Source organism: Hippoglossus stenolepis, chromosome 23 (assembly GCF_022539355.2).
Source record: "Hippoglossus stenolepis isolate QCI-W04-F060 chromosome 23, HSTE1.2, whole genome shotgun sequence".
Classification (NCBI taxonomy): domain Eukaryota; kingdom Metazoa; phylum Chordata; class Actinopteri; order Pleuronectiformes; family Pleuronectidae; genus Hippoglossus; species Hippoglossus stenolepis.
This window is the reverse complement of record NC_061505.1, coordinates 8,571,822-8,592,496: the sequence shown is the minus strand read 5'-3', so window position 1 is coordinate 8,592,496 and position 20,675 is coordinate 8,571,822. Positions and strand designations below refer to the sequence as shown.

The following is a 20,675-nucleotide window of genomic DNA, read 5'->3' as shown; positions in this document are numbered from 1 at the left end:
TGGGTTGAACTCTAAGTTGTTGTTTTTTTCCCCTCTTCTGATCTTTTCCTGGCAGCGAGGAACATTCTGTGGCTGGAAGCTGAGTGTGGCTATAGAGGACACACAGTGAGAATTAATATTGTTATCTGTCAACAAGTAACAGCGTGGCCCCGTTCCACTTTTTGAAAAAGACACTAGATCCTTTTGAATCCACCTTCACAATTTAATTAACACGCATTCCTGGCGGCTGTTTTTAGAGCTGCGGCAGAAAGTAGTGTGTTTCAGACAGTAAATGGCCTTAGGTGACTAATTCATTCATATGATACAACCACTGAGAAGATGTTATTCCTTATTATATCATGTACTTAAAGATTCAGTGCTTTGTCCGGTTGCTTGACATTTTTTTCTCTCTCCACAGAATTTTAAACAACAATAAGATTCAAGAGCTCAGAAATGGATCCTTCTTTGGATTGTCTACATTGGAAAAATTGTAAGTATAAATATTTTCATTTTTTCAAGCATGTATGTGTTAGTGTTTTCAGTCCTTCCTTATAACTGTTTCTTAGCTATTTGTTTACATCTCTTTTTAATGTAAAACGAACCTTTGCAGTTGAAGTTGGTGCTTGACTTAAAAATTATTAATCTTAGCTTTAAAAAGTCCTTGTTTCCAACTTGCAAAGCAAATATTTAGACTCTATTTACCCATGAAAAATCACCAGTTCATGGGCTTCATGTTACAGTCTCCGTATTTCACATTATATCCACCAGTGCATTAGCAGGAGCCATCCATCTCTCCACCTCGGCTTCTGGTGCAAGACGTTTGTAAAACACACTTTGGCGTCATGCCATGAACATCGAGGTCATAGAAAACGTGTAGACGTCCAAACAGCACTTCCCCTTTAGCCAAGTGCATCGGCCTATGTTGGAAGACTGGAGGTGCTACGAGAAAAGGCTAATTATAGTTATAGCCCCCAGGGTTGGTTGTTGTCTGCCTGGTGACATACTCTCAACATACAGCTGCTTGGGTATTCTGGGGCTGGGGCCCACTGTCTGCACAAGGAGTAACACACAGACAACTTGACTGTGTCTCCAGGATTAAGTGACGCCTGTATATAACAAATCTGTGAAGTCGCGTCACTTGTAGAAACCTTTGATGGAAGAAACAAGTGAGAGCAGAAGGAAATAAGTAGTACACAGTGAATACATTTATTGGTATACATGTGTATGTTCTCTGGGCTCCCCTTTAACAATAGAGAGATGTTGTTCATGTCATGGGATTTTTCCCTTTGGAGATTGGGTTGTCATCACTCGTGTTTCCTTCCTGCCGAGAATTTGAGAAAGTGGCTCTGGGCCCTGCACATATGGGCCATGGGTGATTTATCACTTTGGAATGGCTTCATGCAGATAAAATAACCAGACCGTTAATGGCCGTGCTTTTACCCAAGGCTACAATAACACATGACTACACTGATATGGAATTCTAAGGGCATGTTTTCCCTGTCGTTCCCCTGGTTCAGAAGACCAGAAATCTACATGCTATATGAGGCCATATTGGCTATTTAGCCTTGTGGTAGTAATTTAGATAGTAGTGATTTTATTATTTCATTTTCAAGTGCAATGTTGGGCTGTTTACTTGGCCTGTGGTAATGTGACTTTACCTTTCTTTCTGAAACTGCAAAAGTGACCTGCAGTAAATGACTGTAGCAAGTAAAGTGTGTCCAAATAGTACCAAAATCGAAATACACTTGTGCACCTAACGATACATATGCCAAGTGTGAAGCTGATAAGATAAAAGGCTCTCGGGATACGCTAGCCACAAACAGGAGATTTCGAGAATTCAATTGATTATTAAAAAGTTTGATTATTCACACGCTTCGGGCGAGAAAAAAATATATTTTCGCAAATTCTCCCCAGCGTTTTGCACACTGTTTGTCAGTGTTGGCAAGCAACATTACGAGCACATCACATATACTCTACAGCCGCCATTCTCCTTGGACCCTGCTGTTATTCGCTTGCTTTGTTTTTTGTTCATTATCAGTAACAAGCGTATTTCCTCCTCTTTCCCTTTTGTGCTCACAACTTGTTTAGTAAAATTGTCCTGCATGACTTTTCCCAAGTTGACTCCCGCATTGATACGGCCAGATAAGCCTAGATTGTTTATAGATTTGCTAGAAAATCCCCTGTGGGCTCAGATGTTGTTAGAGCTCAGGCCTGCAGGATAAACAAGAGGCTATGTGCTGAATGTACTTTTAAAAAAAAAAAAAAGCTTTGATCTCCCCCCACCAAGGAAGCCTTTAAGGCACTTATGTGCTTTGTCTGTGAACGGCCAGTCGATTTGGTTGTAAAATGGGCCCTGCCTGTCGTTGCATCAATCCACAGGCAAGTTTACCTCCAAAAGCAGCTCCCATTGTGCCTCCCACAGACCCCACCCCTCTCCAGTCCACCCTCGACCAGTGAAGCGAGGTTGCTAGATGGCTTGCTTGCTTTTGTCATTGTAATGAGGCCAAGCCAAGGCCAGAGGTGTCAACACCATGATTCCCACACACACATTGCATGCTGAAGGCTCTCCCTTTTTCAAATGTTCCTATGGCCTCCCTCCCACCTTCAATCACACTTCCCCCTCTTTCCCCCTCAAACTCTGAAAGAGGGGAAAAAAACCTGCTGCATGAGTCCGTTTGAATGTGCCGAGGCTCTGCATCTTTAACCCCCCCCTCCTTCCTACCGCCTTCTCAGCTTTACAGCGTTTTTTTTTCTTGGTCCACAAAGAAACTCTCCCTCATTTGGACGGAGACAGAGGATGTGAGTGCCAGAGAGAGGGGTAGAGAATCGATTACACCTATCTGGAACTCTGTGTGAAATTGCAAAGTAACTGGGGGGACCGCTGAATTTTGTCGGGGGCCAAAGGTGTCCCTGCTTGGAAATGAGCCACACAGAATCCCCATTATCACTCAGCTCATAGAAATAGGAGCCAAGCTAGGCCACCATCACATGCTAATTCCTCGCTAAATCCGCTGCTGTGGAGGAATGTCTATTGTGGAAAACAGAGCGGGGATAACGGCACTAGTGTGTAGTGTTTTCTGAAGAACTTTTTGTTGTCTATTCATGAATTGCATAATACGTGTCGAAGTAAGTGCTTAAGCAAGTTATACATGGATATAATGCAAGTTTTTACAGTAGTTCTTGGAGACAGAGTAAGTTTGAAAGATGGACATTGTTGATGAGTCTCTAATTGACTTTACCAGAGAGTCTTATCTTCAATGTATAATCCAAAATATTTTTTAGTTTATATATATATATATATATGTGTGGATCCCAAACCTGGAATGGAGGAGTTCATTTAAACTATATCCCGTGCCACGGTTTTGAAGTTTAATATGAACAATACCTTTTGGAAGACAGTGTGCTCCTTCAAAAATGGCAGCAGCTACAAAACCACCCTTCGGTTTGGTACCAGTTCAAGAGCAGTTCTGGAAAGCTCTTGGAGATATTTCAATTCGAGCATGTTGGGGGAAAGCTGGCATTTTTCTCTGCAAACAGATTTAGAAGGTGCCAAGTCTTGTGTGGTCAGCGGTTTTTGGATCCTAGGTGCAGTTGTGGACGGTTAAGCATGGACTGGCCTTCTCTGACTCCCCATAGTTTATTCACTAGTGTTTTTGTTTTTGGTAGTAGTGGGTTTTTAGGGCTATTTTTCATTTTTACCTATGTGAGTGACTTCTGATATGTGAAGACCACCCACGCATATCTGTTCATATTGTTTAAAGCTTTGTGTTGGAAATTGTTTGTTTTTTAAAGTTAAAATAGCACTAAAGTTTAATTTAGATGAATAAAATTCTCAGTTTTGGTGAACAGAAATTAGTTTGATAATGTGTCAAGAGTTTCATCACTAGCAGCATTTTTTTCTGTTGGTCAAAGTTTTGTGGCGTGTACATCTGACCAGTGAGTCAAACAGTGATTCAACAGAAGAGTTTTCTCTTGACTCCTCAGCCAGAAACTTGTTAAAGTCGGACACAGGGAAAGTGCTTCACCTGTAACATCTGCATCCCCAAAGCCGTTTTCAGACATGAACTCTGGAAAATGAGTCGGAAACCATCCGGAGTTTGCCTTTGATATACCAAGAATGCTGCAGGTCCGGGTCAGACGCGTTCCCAACAACAGGAAGATTGCCAGAGCATTTGCACAAGTGGTGGCATTTCTTTTTTCTTTTTAAATCTAAAGATATTTTTATCCCCAGTTTTCCATCTGTTGCTTTTTAGAAACCTCATCATCATGACTCGCTGTAAACTTTATTCTCACATGGACCCACTCCGATATTTCACTAGGGGGCTTGCAGGTCAATTTCAGGAAAATGTCCTGACTGTCTGAAAGCACCTCAACCAATATAACATCAACCGTAGAAATTAGCAAATTACTAAACTGAAACTTGTTTCTCTAAAAGTGCCTCTAACTGGTTATGAAGGTCTTGTTGCCTTCTCATCTTTCTCTCACCACTCCTGCACAGAGAGGCCAGACTCTGCTCGCTCACATCAAAAGCTTTAAAAACATTTTTTGTCTATGACTTATCTGTGGCCACCTACCCACCTTCAGATGACAGCCTCTCGACATCAAACGGTCAGAGTTGCCCAGAGGCCTTTTGTGTGGGTTCAGGTGGCGACTGGAAAGCCTCCTGAACCTCTGCTGTAATGAGTGACTAGGCAGTGCCAGCGCAGGTGAGCACTGCAGGAATTCTATGACCGCAAGCCTTTGAACCTCAAGGCACGCGCGCGTGTGTGCGTGTGCTTGAAAGCTCTTTTAATGGCCAGGCTGTCAATGACAGCAATTAGTAATGATCGGTGGGTGGATGTTTTCATTGGATAAAAATGTGCATGTGCAAGATACACTCACCTGTGTGTTCACCGTATCATAACTTCTAATCGTGAGTCGGTTTCGATAAGGTGAGCAAAGATTGAGGCTGTAATCTGGCAGAAATCATGCAAAGACATAAAAAACTGGAATCACAAGCAGACATCAACTCCAGAGAATGTCCCGAAGATTGTTCCCGACATTTTCCAGAGTTTGTATTTTACATATGAAGAACACAGCAGGAGATTCTGTGGGTCAGATGCGTTTTTACAGCACATTGACACATCTACATTTTCTGGATATGTATCCATGGGACTGGCAGGAAAAGCTAATATCCAGAGCAACTAACTTGGACATTTGCGTGCTCACATACAGTACAGCACTTCTGGAAAATATCAGGAAAATGTGCAGTGATCAGTGCATATCTGCCAGCAGCTATATTCTGTTTCTACTGTTTTGTCAGCAAATAGGGAAACAATGCAGATCACACATTTCCCAGAGTTCAGTGTGATGTTACAAATTACTTGTTTAAACTGATCGGCTGCCCGACACCCAAAGATATTCAGTCTACTGTCAAAGCAGAGTAAGAAATGAGAAACTGGAACATTTTTGGTTTCAAATTGTTCTAATGATGAATCAACGTTAAAGCTAAATTGTTGCAGTTTCACAGTTTTGTTGCTGCTTGAACTGTTCATGACCTACAATTCTCTTTCTGTTCTTTCCCCCACAGAGACCTGCGGAGTAACATTATCAGTCGTGTTGAACCAGGCGCTTTTCTTGGATTGCCGGCACTAAAAAGACTGTGAGTAGTGTTGGAGCTTCTGCAGCTTCGCTCTCTTTTTTGTGTGTGTGTGTGTGTGTGTGTGTGTGTGTGTGTGTGTGTGTGTGTGTGTGTGTGTGTGTGTGTGTGTGTGTGTGTGTGTGTGTGTGTGTGTGTGTGTGTGTGTGTGTGTGTGTGTGTGTGTGTGTGTGTGTGTGTGTGTGTGCTCCACTTTCACACATTTAGCTCCTCTGGGATTTCACAGTGGTTTTGCCTTTTTTATTATTATTGCATCCAAAAGTGCTGAATTCCAGCTTTTTTGTTTTGTTTGTAGTTCTTGCTTTAATTATTTGCCATAAGAAAATATTGGTTTCTGAAAGCTGCGACTTAATATATCTTTTGTTAAATTAGTTTCTTCTGTTCGACTTGTGTTGTTTGTCATGGGGAAATGTGGTTAGAGCCATTTCCTTTCGGTATTGTACACTGGTAGAACTGTTGTTTTGCAAAACATGCAGTAATTTGAAAGCTTTCCCCAAATTCCACAGTTAAATAGTCAAAATAGTGTCTGGGCTTTGCGGGCAGTATGTGTACAATTTGTTTTTCATAGGATTTGGTCGGAGCCCAAGACTTTACTTTGCAGATAATGTGTTTGACTCAGCTGTTGTTTTTTTTTTTTATCTATACGCAATGTGCTGTGCGTGATGAAGCAGGTCGAGAGTGTATCCAGTGTCCATAAGGGATCACGGTGGAGCAGCAGTCTATTTCTACAGCCCTGTTTTGTCTGGAGCTCTGCCAGAGACCACTGCAGACACCATGAGGCCTTATATACTTTCACACACTTGGAAAAATCTGTGTGAGGAGGGTGATATGTAACCGCGTGTGTGTTGCGACCATGAATATCATGCGAGAATAATTTTGATTTGCAGAGAATACATAAAGCTCGAGACCATCTGAGATATGTGGTGTGTCAGTGTGGGAGGTCAGAGACTGTGTGTTTAAGTGTACAGTTGTGTATGTATGTGTGTGTGTGTGCCTGAGAGAGAGAGCAGCAACACAGCATGAATTGGAATCACCCGACAGCACCCGGCCGCTGCCAACACAAACTTGAGCTTGGCTGCTGCTGTGGAGCAGTAAGAGCGAGACAGGAAGGCAGTCAGCTTCTTGGCTCAGGCCCGGCCTCAGTCTCCCCCCCTCTCCTCCTCCCCCTCGATGCATATTCATTCCACACTCAGATGGATCCCTGCCGGCCTGTGTGTCCTCCGCATATTAACATCATCATGAATAGCCTGTGTGCGGCGGCGTGGACGCACTGTACCGCCGCGCGCTGATCTGCGACTCCTCGATACTCGTTCCAGAGCAGGGTTTGGTTTTTGCCTACAGGCTAAAGTTTAATTGGCCCCACCCAGCTCGGTTCATTTTCAAAGGGTAGTCGCTCACTCACCCGACCGTGAAAGGGAGGGAGAGCGCAGAGTGGATAAGACGAGCAAAGGAGATGATGAGGTAGTGCCTGGGCCATGGGAATGTAAACACAGAAGCTCTACATCAGGGGCTGGCATCTGCAGCAGCACATCCACCCTAATTCTTCAACCTTTTTTGGAAAATTGGAATGAATAAAAAGTACACATTTGCGTGTTTTTTTTTTTAATGTCACATTTATTTGACATATCTTTGGCACTTGCTCCTCTACCTTTCTCTTTGTCTTTGTCTTGGACTCCAGTCTCGCCAAGCTAATTTTCCTCCATCTGTGCGTCCGCCTCCCTCCTCAGCGTTGCCTAATTAGTTTTCTTCTCCTTTCAAGACATGCCATTTGGAGAACCCATTTATCTTCTGTGTGTTGTCACAGAGCGGTGACAGGGGGCATTTTAAAGAGAGGGCTTCAGAAGTTTTGGGATAATATGGGCTCTACACATCAGACATTAGTCTTCTTGAATTAAACAGCTTTTGCATCAACGCATCTGAGGGGGACGTGTGTAATTTAGATTCCTCACCTCTTGACTAACTGAGCAAGATACACACAGATTTAATTCTAATAACTAAATCTTTAAATGCCTAAAGTTTATATGTAAACTAGAGCTACGGGTATAGATGTTTTGGGCAGTAAAATATTTCAGATTATAAATCAAGAAATTTGGCAATGATTCCAAAAATGTATCAAACCCTTATCAATGACCATGAAATTTGAATGTGGCTTGATGTTTTATAGTTTAACCATAAACTTAATTAATAATTATACACCCCACACAAACCCACTTCCAAATATGTAGGACAGATCAAATGTGAATATAAATACACATGTCAAATATAAGGCTAGGGTCGTGCTTTTAATGAAAAATGCCACATAAAATTTACCGATAGTGCATTTTTTTATTAAGATTTGTGTGCAAACCCTCATTGGATCAATATAAGAAAATATCCATATCCAGTTTAAATCTAATATAAGAGAAGTTGTCAGCTGGAGAATAAGGTGTACTTCCACCCTCAGGGAGAAGACAAACCTGTGTCTCCCATAACTCACCTCACACTCAGTTTGAGATGTAAAACACACAACACACTCAAATCCAATGGATCCCTCAGGCCTCGGCCGTCTTTACTCTGCATTCCACCAACAGCTGAACAGTTGAGACTGGAGCCTAATCACATCGGGGCTATTTTTGCTTCTGCTGCTCGTATCCTCCACAACAACTGAAGCACTGCAGTGAAGCAGTCCTCTGTGCTGTTAACTTGCCACAGTTTCTGGGTCTTTGGTCATGAATACTCATTAAAGGCAGATAGAAAGTGGATAGTACTGTGGGTAATAGCTCCAAAGCCATACATGAAAATCACTGAAATTAAGCATTTACCATATTGCCTTAAGTCCCTTGATGTAGCTGTAACTCCAGTATTTGAATCCAGGCGATAAAGTTAGATTAAAGTATGCTTCTAGCTAGGGGAGCCCCCTCCACCCTTCACTTTTCCCTGTGTTATCCTTCGTCTGACACACAACGCTTGCACTATTTGGCGAGCCTGCAAAGAAACCTCTTTTTCTTTTCTTCCAAGTGGAACTAATAGCCTCACACTGTAAATTCCGCAGCTGGTACCTTGAGGACCAACGCCAATAATTACATAAATGCTCGGATGTTAGCATATGCCAGGCAGTGATTTTCCTGGTAACACTTTGTGTCAGTATCGCATTCCTGGAACACCGCGGGATACAGTTCATCTGGTAGTGTGAGGTGAAGCTCTGTCTTTTCTCCCAGGCTCTTGTTTCCTTTCCGGGCACTTTCCAATTGTTGAATCACAGAGGGACGTGTGTTGCAGCTACTGTCGAGGTGCTTTGACCCTTTAGAATTTTGGAATTGTCATCGCTGCTTTCAGACATAAACTCTGGACATTATGCAGAACTTTTCTTGCCACTCGCCTGATAAAATGCCCGGAAGATGTTCGAATTAGCTCATGTGAGAATGCAGCAGCAACTTTTCTTGAAAATGCTTTGAATCTTATCCGTCTCGGAGTGTAGATCATTTCTGTTATGTCATACTCATTTTAAGATCTTAAAATAGTTTTTGGGATAAAAATCACAAGTTACAACTTATCAAAGCTAATTAGGTTTAGTTCTCACAAATTCTGAAGCTGTACTAATTAATGTTTTTGTTAAGATTAGATCAAATGAATACATGAAAGGAATCACTTGTTATTACAAACCCACAGGCAATTATCATCTACAGCTCCTCATAGGGTTTTAGAGCCTTTCAGCTTATTGTTTTGTAAGTCAATGTTACAAATAATAATGTATAAATAATAATAGGGTAAAAAAAAGATAATTATCACTTCATTCATTTAAAAAGCAGAAGGGTCTCTACATGGAATACATATTTATATTTGGCTAAATTATTACCCTCGTGTTTTGTAGATGTATCTGCTCTTAAAAAGGTCTTTTACTGATTATTCATAGACCGGAAGAGACATTTTACAAATTAAAAAGCAAAGGTTATAGAATCAGCAATATGTGTATCTGAAATGTTTCTTCATTATTTCTTTTTTTGTGTTAATCACATCATTATTGTCATCATGACAATCGTAAAAGATATCAAAGCACGAGCCACATTTTCATTATGGGACTTAAACATTTCTGCTTGTGGGTTTTGGGTGGTCCTGGCTCCTCAGCGGGTGGGGGGGGGACCACTGTATCAAAGCTTCCTGTGAATATTCTCTCCAACCATTTCACTTCATGTTTGCACACCGGGTGTAATTCACAGAGGAAAGATCAGTCTTTTCCGTGTTCGGTCCTATCACGAAGCGTCAGGAGCCTCCGACTGATGTCTGATGTTTGCCAGAGACATCATGTCAGGTCACATCCAGAGGAGAAACACACACCTTTTGACGTGTTTGACATTAATAATAGGTGATTAATTGCCTCCCGTCAGTGTTTCTCTGTCTTTGATGCGGAGGTTCCCCTTGAGGCCCACACACACACACACATTACTGAGAATCACCTTGAATGCTGTGAACCTGTCAGCGTAATATTCAGGCTCTTTGCCTCAACCTGCTTCTGTTAAACTTTTTTGTCCAGGCAACTTTTACCACATTTTGCTGTTTACATATTCAGCTTTATTATTGCTCACTAATTGTTGGTGTTTTAAAAGTTAATAGCTATCATGTGTGATTTCTGAAATGGAGAAGAAATAAACCAGGAAACCTTTTTTTTTTCTGTGTGTGTTTCAGAGACCTGTCCAACAACAGCATCGGCTGTCTGAACACCGATATCTTCATGGGCCTCAGCAGTCTCATCAGACTGTAAGTCACGAGTCATTTTATAGATATAATGTAATAATTTCTTTGTCATGTTCTGGCTTGAAAGAAACAACATTTCTTTCTTTTTGTATTTCCAGGAACCTTTCCGGGAACATGTTCTCTTCGTTGTCTCAGGGGACGTTTGACAGCCTGGTGTCTCTGAAGTCACTGTAAGTTCGACATGGAGCCAGTTTCGCTGTGCGCTCAAATCACATGCAGGCGTCAGTGTGTATGTGACATCTGTATATTTAACATCTGTCAGCAATGCAAATAAAACTGTGATTAAGCCATAAAACATGACAGGAAAATTAGGGTTATCCATCAGGGAAACTAATAACCCACATTGATATTTGTTAGCGCCCAATCACAAACTGACATCCCCCTTGTTCGTGTGTGTGTGTTTCTTTACATCTATCCACAGGGAGTTTCAGACACCTTTCCTGTTGTGCGACTGCAACCTTCTGTGGCTTCCGCCTTGGATCAAGGAGAAGAACATCGCCGTCAAGAACACCAAGTGCTCCTACCCGCAGTCTCTTCAGGGTCAGCAGATTACCTCCGTCAGACCGGAGCTCCTTACCTGCGGTACGGACACACACACACACATACACACCTGAGCTAGACTTAAATCTGCATACATACACACAAAGATGTAACGAAGCCTAAATATACCCCCCTGACACTTTATCTTTCATCAGATCTCTTTGCCGGTTGTCCAGTCACAGACATTTTAAAAATAATTCATGTGGAGTAGTTCCACAGATTGCGGTGTCAGAAATGTTGCACTGTCTCTTTAATTTCTGTTTTGGTATCAGTGAGGCGGGCGTCTGGAGAACAGGGGCTTGTGCAATGACACGAGTGATAAGGGAAGGGCTGCCCAGGCCTTTGTTTGTACTTGCTCACGTCTTATCAGTTTGGCACTCGCCACAGTGAGGAATTATGAAATACACTGCATGGATCCAGCGGGAGCCAGTGGCCTGACATGAACGACAAATAGCACTCAAGAATTCAACATGCTGCTTTTGCTTTCCCTTGTGTCCGAAAGGGGCCAACTGTGAAATGAAATGGCACCGCATCCAGAATTAAAGGCGTCGAAAATGACTTGTGACAAATATGAACAAAATGTGACTCTTTCCCCTCGTTTCCTCAGATGCTCCGCTTGAGCTGCCCTCCTTCCAGCTGACTCCGTCCCAGCGTCAGGTGGTTTTCCAGGGCGACAGCCTGCCGTTCCAGTGTCAGGCCTCATTCGTGGCCGAGGACATGCAGGTGCTGTGGTACCAGAACGGCCGAATGGTCAAGTCTGACGCTTCCCAGGGCATCCTCATCGAAAAGCGCATGGTGCAGAACTGCTCGTTGATTGCTAGGTATGACAACGTTGGTTAATCTTAGGTGGGGTGTGCTCTCTGTGATCATGTGGGGAAATTCGGCAGGTCGGCAAACATTTCTGAAGTTTCTCTGTTTGTTTTTTTTCCCCCCATCAGTGAGTTGACCATCCGGAACATCCAGCCTGGTTTCACTGGGAACTGGGAGTGCCGGATTCGGACAAGCAGGGGCAACACCACCAGGACCGTCCACATTGTGGTGCTGGAGAGTTCTGCCAAGTACTGCGATCCTGAACGCGTCTCCAACAACAAGGGAGAGTTCAGGTCAGCCAGAAAAAGAGCTCCTCAATTAATATCTTTAGAACTGAGTGTATCTCCATCCCTTGTAAAAGCCTGTATTTTATATTAGATTTAATATTGACAATTCATCCAATAGCACTGTATGTAAATACAGAGTTTTACCCTCAGTTTCAACATTTTCACACTTTTATTTGTTTTGAATTAAAATAGCTTGTTGAACATATTTAATCATAAAGAATGTTTTTCCAAACTGAATAATTAAAAGTATATACTCATCCATTCTCTCAAAAGTGATATTTAATGCATTTCATCTACTGCTGAACGTTCCTCTGCTGTCATAATAAGCACTGTGGCCCCCCCTTGTGGTTGAACATTAGAATTTCTTCATGGCTTCAGCCAGTATAACATTACTCTGCTGCTAGTGATATATTTTATGCACATTATAGCCGTCTTTAGACAGGAACTCCAGAGAATTTCCACACATGTGAGAAACGCCATCAACACGCCCTTTCCTGCCTTGTTCTCACATGGGACATTCAATGCATGTCTGAAAACAGCTTATGACACAAACTCAGGGGAAAATAAGTGGATCAGAAACAGCAGGACTGATTTGTGTTGGGCTCTTTCCAGGTGGCCTCGCACCCTGGCGGGGATCAGAGCCTACCTCCCCTGCAACAAACTGCCATCGAGCGCAGGCACCTACTCGGGCAGCTCAGGCGAAGAGCAGCGGGCGTGGCGCTTCTGTGATCGAGAGGGGCTGTGGGCCGAGGACGACTACTCCCGCTGCCAGTTCCAGAAAGATGTCACTAGATTTCTCTACGTCATCAACCAGGTCTGTTAGTCAGCTTGTTGTTCTCCAACATGAAACTTTATTTATTGTCTCCTCAGCTTTCTGTCTTATCTTTTGCTCGTCTTTGAACGTAGAAGCTGCCCTTAACTGCAAAGCTGGCATTCAAACCTAATATGTATTTTTTCTGTATCCTCCTTTTTAGATGCCTCTGAACGAGACCAACGTGGTTCACAGGGCTCGGCGTCTGCTGGTCTGCACAATCGATGCCGCCAACTTCTCAGACAAGATGGACATCATCTTTGTGGCCGAGATGATCGAGAAGTTTGGCAAGTTTGTGGAGAAGTTTAAAGATGTAAGTACTGCGGTGCGGTGGCCTCGCTAACCGTGAAAGGAAAATTAGAGACAAAACTTGTGTAACAGACTTTTTACGAGTCTACATTGACGTTGTGATGCATTTATTTCCCTGTCGAAAGACAAACAGATTAATGTTCGACATCTGTTTGATGTCATGTTGTTTAATGAGAACGAGTGTCTTTTCACGACTTCCGGCACAGCTGGAGGTCAGCAAATTCAAACAAAGCAACATCTTTTTTAATGAACAAGCGAGGAGCTAGCGTGTTGTAAGTGCCACGGGCAAGTCACGCTGAGATTTTAAAGTTTAGTCGGGCGGCACCAGGCTCGACGTGTGTTTCCAATCGTCTCAAGAGCCGTGTCGAGCATCTCCCTCAAGCATGTGTTAAGTGCCGTTTGATTCAAACAAGATGCTGGCTGAGCACATTCACATGTCTCGTGTTTCCACTCGAATAATGCGGCGTATGTCGTGTTGAGTTTCCTGCTAAGTTTCTCTGTTGTATCCCAGCTCGGCGAGGTGATGCTGAGCATGGCCAGTAACGTGATGCTGGCCGACGAGAGGGTGCTGTTGATGGCTCAGCATGAGGCCATGGCCTGCTCCCGCATCGTTGCCTGCCTCCAGAAGATCGCCGTCTACCGCCTGGCCACAGCACAAGCCTTCTCCCTGGTTGGTCTCGTCGATGGTTTTGCCCTTGAACGTTTTTGTTTTTTACGAGGGTTTGGGTCATAATCCACTTTTTTCCCTTTTGTCCTTCCAGCCATCGCCCAACATAGCACTCGAGGCCCACACAGTCAGGGCCAACGACTGGAACGGCATGACCTGCATGTTGTTCCAGAGGCCGAGCCCCGAGCGGTCGCCCAACCAGGACCGCCAGCTCACCTTCAAATGTAACACCACCAGCGCCTTCTCCAGCGTCCTTCACAAGGTCAGCTCCCATCAGAGATAATTACACCTTGTTAGCACTTTAGTAGTAGATTGTTTGATAGGATCATATAATCTAAAATTTCTCAATTGCAAATCATAATCAAAAAATAAGAAGACATTGTAAATATCTTATTATATTATTTCTTACTTCACTGTTTCTATAGAGCACGGTTGTGGAGGCTTCCCTGCAGCTTCCTCAGTCTCTCTTTATCGAGGCTGCAGTCCCCGGGCAGGCAGAGGACACAGTCTACAAGCTCCACCTACTGGCCTTCCGCAATGGCAAGTTCTTCCCCTCTACTGGCAACTCCTCCCAACTGGATGATGGAGGGAAGAGGAGTGTGGCAACCCCTGTCATCATGGCCAAAATAGGTGAGAAATCTGAGGATATTCTGAGACATAAAGCCACTGAAACCAAATAGCCTTTCAGATAATATCTTGAAAATTAGTTTTTCTGTCTATTCTGATACCCCCCTGTCTGTGTTGGCATGTAGACGGCATGTCCCTGCATGCTCTGCGGACTCCCGTTAACGTCACCCTGCGGCGGTTCGCCCGGGGCTCAGATCCCGTGTCCGCTAACTGGAACGTGAGCCTGGTGGGAGGACAGGGAGCATGGCAGAGCGACGGCTGCCACATCCTGGGCCATCACGACAATTTCACCACCATATCCTGCAACTCCCTCGGCAACTACGGCCTGCTCATGGTAAGACCTTCGACCGGGCCGCTCCTCCTCGGGATCGTGTGTTCATTGGGGGAACAGCACTATAACTTTTTATAGAAAGAACTTAAAGGATTCAATTCAGTTACTCCAGATGAGCCTTTTGGTTTGTTATTGTTGATCAGCATTATAATGAATGGATTTTGAGTCTTATTGTGGTGTAATAAAGTTACATCTCCGTTGCAGGACCTCAGCAGTGTGGAGCATTTCTCTCCCAGTATCCAGCCCCTTCACCCAGTCATCTACGCCACCACTATTATCCTCCTCCTCTGTCTGACCACCATTATTGTTAGTTACATCTATCACCACAGGTAATTATTTATGTTTTTGCTAGTTACTCATACAAGTACACAAAACGATTTACTGTTTTGAGAGCATTAATTAATTAAAACACTTGACGTAACTCTAGTAATTAATGTGAGTAGCAAAAACATTACAACTTGCTCCCACTAAAAAATGGGAGCAAAAATTCTAAACAAGCAGAATAATTAAATAAAGCTTGAGAATATTTGGTTCTTTCAGACTCACAAGTATAACAATTTAAAAAATCACTCAAATTTGTTAGAACCAACGATTTTCTGTTAATCCTGTGATGTGCTGTATGTCCGTTAATCTCCAGGTCTGTCCGTGTGAGCCGCAAGTTTTGGCACATGCTGGTCAACCTCTGCTTCCACATCTCCCTCACCTGCGGGGTCTTTGTAGGCGGCATCAATCAGACGCGCTACGCAAGCGTCTGCCAAGCAGTGAGTGTACAGCGCCTGCACAACCTCAACACCCCTGCTACGTCTGCTCTCAGTCGAAAGGGAACATGTGCTTTGGAAGTTTTCAAGGGGGGAAAAAAAAGTTGTAGAAGTTGCCCTGGGCTAAGTTCACTCCACTCATAAAAGTGGGAGAAACTCAGTAAAAGATACAAGGAAAGATACAGTCGATCATTTCCATAGCTAGAGGCAGTTGTACACCACCTCTCACGGTTTGTGGTGCACTGAGACACATTACTTATTCTTTCTTTAAGTACCTGGAGGGAAAAATTATTGTTTATTTATTGAATCCCTTCTGGCATAAAGTGATTTTCAACTCAGGTTGATGGCTACGTAATCAATAAGCCTGCTCATACCTGGTATTAACATGCGTCTTGGGTGATCCAATCACAAGGGAACAGACTTTTGTATGACAGCTCACACCTGGTATTTCACTCTCTATTGTGGGTGTGTGTGTGAAAGAGAGATAGAAGGTGGGGATGAGGGCATTGTGCGGCACACAGCTCAACTAGAAATGGCAAAAAGAATCAATTAAATCAATGTTGATATTGTGTTGAGCTGCCACAAATATATCAATGTCTGGGACATAAGTGTACAAATATTTCCAGTTCCTTATAAAACTGTAGCAGGACAGGATGTTGTTTTGGAATAGGGGGTCTTAAAATGTGGCCCAGGACAAATTTGCGTTCCCAGACCACCTGAGTGATCGTACCTCAATGCATCTTGGGAACATTCACACCTGTACTTGGAGCCGTCCACTTGTGATCGGATCACCTGAGACACACATGTTGATGTCAGGCTTGAATATGGCTTATTGAAAAATGCTCAAAGATCAACAATTAAAATTCTCCAGTGTATTGTTGTTGGTAAAAATCAATCAACACAGCAGGAGCGTAATCGACTCTAGTGTAGGTGTCTGATAACATTTCATTTGTTTTAGTAAACGTCATACATACAATGGTGTGGTCTCTTGTAGGTTGGTATCTTGCTGCACTATTCCACTCTGGCAACGGCGCTGTGGATCGGCGTGACCGCACGCAACATCTACAAACAGGTGACACGCAAGGCCAAGCGCTACGAAGAGCTGGATGAGCCTCCGCCACCACCGCGGCCTATGCTGAGGTATGACACCACCACCACCACCACTGACTCTGGACCTACTGATTTTCAAATCAAGTACTTTATAGGACAAAGGAAGACAGATCTGACCACTGGTACAGACAAACTAATGGAAAAACAATTTTAGTGTGAATGTATTATTTATTATTATCCACAACCATCTGGTGACCTCCAGAATTTATCCTGAGTTGCTCTCGTCAGTGCCGCACGTTGGCACCACCTGCTGGCAGGGGGAGGTAACAATTCAAATTCTCTCAACTTTGCCATGAAGACATCATGTTTTGTTATCGTTAAACTGCACATCATGCTCTTCTGTTAACTAACTCTGCCTATAAGTGAGACTTAATATGAAACACCACAAATATATTTAGATCTAGTAATGTTCATTACAGTTTTATCAGTCTTTTCTTGCTCCTGTATTTATTTCACACCACTTTGTGAATGAACCAACATCTTTTATTGTAATTCCAATCTCAAGTGTTTCTTTCTCTTGCAGCAGACCTGGATCGGCTTAAATATTAAAGCACAATTTAAACTATAGCCGTTTGATTCACATGTTTTATTCATGTAATGCCGACAGACAGCAGATTACTATGTAGCTTCTAACTGCTCACAAAAAATACAGAAATGTTTTTGGGGATGTTTAAAGATTATTTATATCAAATATTTTCTTTATAAATGTGACACCAATGCTTGTTCTTTATGAGCTAGTATGACTAAGCAGGCAACATTTGTAATACCTGTCCATGTTTGTTGCTAAAATGGCCACATGGTGTCAGTGTAGAGGCCTTAGACAGTACTGAACCTCTGTGTCCAGTTCATGCCAACTTGTTGTCCTTCAAACACAATGACTGATGCAGAAATACCTCTCTGTGCTTCCTCTGCAAGGTTCTACTTAATCGGCGGAGGGATACCCATCATTGTGTGCGGCATCACAGCGGCAGCTAACATAAAAAACTATGGAAGCCGGACCAATGCGCCCTAGTAAGTAGTCTCTTGTTTAAGAAGCAATTAAAGTTCCTGCTTCTCAGTTTGTGCTCAGGAAAATGCTTCATCATTTTTATCCAGACGATGGCGTTTAATAAGGCAGCGTCCGAGCCCATGGGAACTTTTACATTCTGCCCTCAGGAGGACAGAGTGGCTCCGTTATTGACCGGCCAGGCCGCGCTGTTTTAGTGAATAGTGGATACTTTCACGGGGGTAGAAAAATGTTATTCCCTGAAGTTCTGATTACGGAGGCCTATTAATGGTATGTGCATCCAAGCAACGAGCAACTGCTGCCAGTTTAGAGCGAGCTCCCCCCCCGCCCGCTCTCTACAGTGGCAGCTGTTTGGACTGTGCAATGTGGCTGACTAATTGAGAAATCTGGACCTGTGTCTGTCTGAAGTCTTCTGAGTTTTAATTAATTTCTCTCGCAAAGCAGGACGAATCCAGCCTGTGTTATTGAACGTAATGGGACAGCCACTGTAAAGATGAGAGGCAAAAGTTTCTCCGAGGCAGACCATAAGTTTGTGAAGTAAATAACGAAAGTGGCAAATTAAGACGAGGAGGCAAAGTATTGTTTTAATGAGCACTGCTGACATTTAAGAATTCAAAGATCTTGATATAATGAGAATAAAACTCTCAAAGAATCTTAAAATCTTTAATTTGTCTTGTCTGTTTTTTCCCTCTCTAGTTGCTGGATGGCATGGGAGCCCAGCATCGGGGCTTTTTACGGCCCGGTCGGATTCATCATTTTTGTGGACTGCATGTACTTCCTCAGCATCCTGCTCCAGTTGCGCCGCCACCCCGAGCGCCGCTACGAGCTCAAGGAGCCGACCGAAGAGCAGCAGCATCTCACTCCAGCCAACGAGGAGTCAGCGGCAGACGGCCCCCGCGGCCACTGCCACCCACTCGTTCTCCAGCTCCCCCCTCACGAGGCGTCGTCTTCCGTGATGTCTGCTCCCCACGCCGTGCCGCTGTCCGCCTTGGAGAACGAGCACACCTTTTCTGCCCAGTTGATGGGTGCGGCGGGGGCGTTAGGGCTGTATGCAGCCCTCTGGGTGTTTGGTGCCATGTCTGTATCGCAGGACCACCCCTACAACTTGGCTTTTACCTGCTTATTTGGCGTGGCTTCTCTGGCGCTCGGCGCGTTCATGGTGGCACATCACTGCGCAAACAGACAGGATATGCGTCGCTATTGGTCCCAGGCTTGCTGCTCTGGGAGGCGAGCCTACTCTGCACAGGAGGACGTCCTTCTGTCTCAGCCAGACGTGGCGATGACATCCACTGCAGGGTCCGCTAATAAGGCAGACGGGGAGTCCACAAAGTGCGGCCACAGCAGTGCAGAATCCTCCTACACGAATAAGAGCGCACCGAGCGTGCGCAACTCCACCCACGGCAGCAAGCTGACCAATCTGCACGCAGAGGCAGCTCAGTGCAAGTCCCCCTCTGCACCTGTGACAGCCAACGGTGCAGCCATTTTGGACAACAGCCTCACTGAGCATTCAGTAGACAATGAAATTAAAATGCACGTGGCACCAGTTGAGGTGCAGTTCTGCCCGATGAACAACATCAACATCCCAACAGCTGCCACCAACGGACACACGAGCAGACATCACAAAAACAGAGCGCGAGCACACAGAGCCAGTCGTCTCACGGTGTTGCGAGAGTACGCCTACGACGTGCCCACCAGCGTGGACGGCAGCGTGCAGAGCGTGTCCCACAGGCGGCACCACCACTATGACTTAGCTGCACGCAACAGCCGACGGGCGGCGTACATGGCGTACAGGGAGCGGCATCAGAGCCAGCTGCAGCAGGACAGCAGTGACAGTGCGAGCCTGCCGCGGCGTTCCCGCTACTCTGATAAAGGAGGCGGCGACGGCACCTTGGGGAACGGGACAGTGGTGACAGTAGGGACAGTGGTGACAGTAGAGACTGAGCAGGTTGCTGCTGTTGCAGCTTCAAGCTCAAGTAAAGACTCTGTTCCTGTAATCCAGCCGAGTGGCGCTGAATTAGAAAGCCAACCCAAGTCATACGGACTCAACCTCATCACGCAAAATGGCGGCACACTTAAAGAAAATGGACAAGCGGTGCCTTTAATACACACGGAGAGTGCGGCCAGTATTAAGACCGGATTGTGGAAACATGAAACTACTGTGTAGCGATGGTTTCCGTCCCAAAGACTGCAAACTGACATGCTCCCGTCTTTAAACTGTGAAATGTCTCTTTTTTGTTTTTCCATTGTATATTTCTTTCTTGGAAAGAGTCGTTTTGAAATGAATGAATGGAAAAAAATAACTAGCCCCATTTTTGCCACTGAACTGTCTTTGTAGATATGTTTTTGTAAATGCTCTATTTTTGTAAGTTTTAATCAATCTCTTCTATTCCATTTGAGAGTTGTGTAAATGAAACTGCATGGTCTGAGCTGCGGCCCCGTGCATACGTTTTACCTCGGGGCTGTGTTTTCCTCCATTTTCTAGTTTGTCCCGACAATAATAAAACAAAAGTTCCCAATTGAAAGTTTTTTGTTCTTGTGAGAACACCCCAGACTCCTCGCTGGGGTTCTGTGCTGCGAGTGCAAAGGTGTTTCCTAGCTGACAATATACTGTATGACAAGCTGGTAATTGGCTTTTTCGCTGACCTTCAGGTGGCCTCCAGTCGCTGCTCCCACAACGGAGCAGCACTTTAATTGCGGCTGGCTGTGGCTGCGGGCTCTATAGGCGTTTTCTTCCCACCCGCCGGCAGATTTGATGAGCGCGGTGTTCACTGTGGACTCCTGCCGACTTGATGCCCGGTTCGTGATTGACAGCCGACTCTTAGGGCAAGTTGAAGCGACCACGAGAAGAAAGGATAATGAGAGAAGTGTGTCTTCCAGCTATTCCACCTCCTTCCAGTCTGTGTTTTCCTCCACAGCCGAACTCAAGTCCCACTCACAGCTTGACGTCGCTGCCGGGGAGCGAGAATATATCAGAGTACGCTCTGACTGCTGAGTGCTCCGGAGATGGATTAGCATCACTCTTTGCTGCGTGAGTGTCGTGTATCTGACGATTTGGTTGTGTCAACAGCCTC

The 20,675-nt window shown here is 44.3% G+C and overlaps 1 protein-coding gene across 1 annotated transcript in view; it reads left to right on the top strand.

Moving 5' to 3' along the window:
* The window catches only part of adgra3 (adhesion G protein-coupled receptor A3), a 29,238-nt gene extending 9,112 nt beyond the window's left edge, over positions 1–20,126 (top strand). The window contains exons 2-19 of the mRNA XM_035148992.2: positions 398–469; positions 5,549–5,620; positions 10,280–10,351; positions 10,447–10,518; positions 10,770–10,930; positions 11,496–11,709; positions 11,827–11,991; positions 12,598–12,799; positions 12,960–13,109; positions 13,617–13,775; positions 13,867–14,034; positions 14,198–14,402; positions 14,525–14,733; positions 14,935–15,059; positions 15,368–15,491; positions 16,483–16,628; positions 17,514–17,609; positions 18,301–20,126. Of these exons, the coding sequence (XP_035004883.2) occupies positions 398–469; positions 5,549–5,620; positions 10,280–10,351; positions 10,447–10,518; positions 10,770–10,930; positions 11,496–11,709; positions 11,827–11,991; positions 12,598–12,799; positions 12,960–13,109; positions 13,617–13,775; positions 13,867–14,034; positions 14,198–14,402; positions 14,525–14,733; positions 14,935–15,059; positions 15,368–15,491; positions 16,483–16,628; positions 17,514–17,609; positions 18,301–19,768 (3,880 nt within the window). The 3' untranslated portion in view covers positions 19,769–20,126. The remainder of the gene's footprint in view (positions 1–397; positions 470–5,548; positions 5,621–10,279; positions 10,352–10,446; positions 10,519–10,769; positions 10,931–11,495; positions 11,710–11,826; positions 11,992–12,597; positions 12,800–12,959; positions 13,110–13,616; positions 13,776–13,866; positions 14,035–14,197; positions 14,403–14,524; positions 14,734–14,934; positions 15,060–15,367; positions 15,492–16,482; positions 16,629–17,513; positions 17,610–18,300) is intronic.
* Positions 20,127–20,675: the final 549 nt, after the last annotated feature.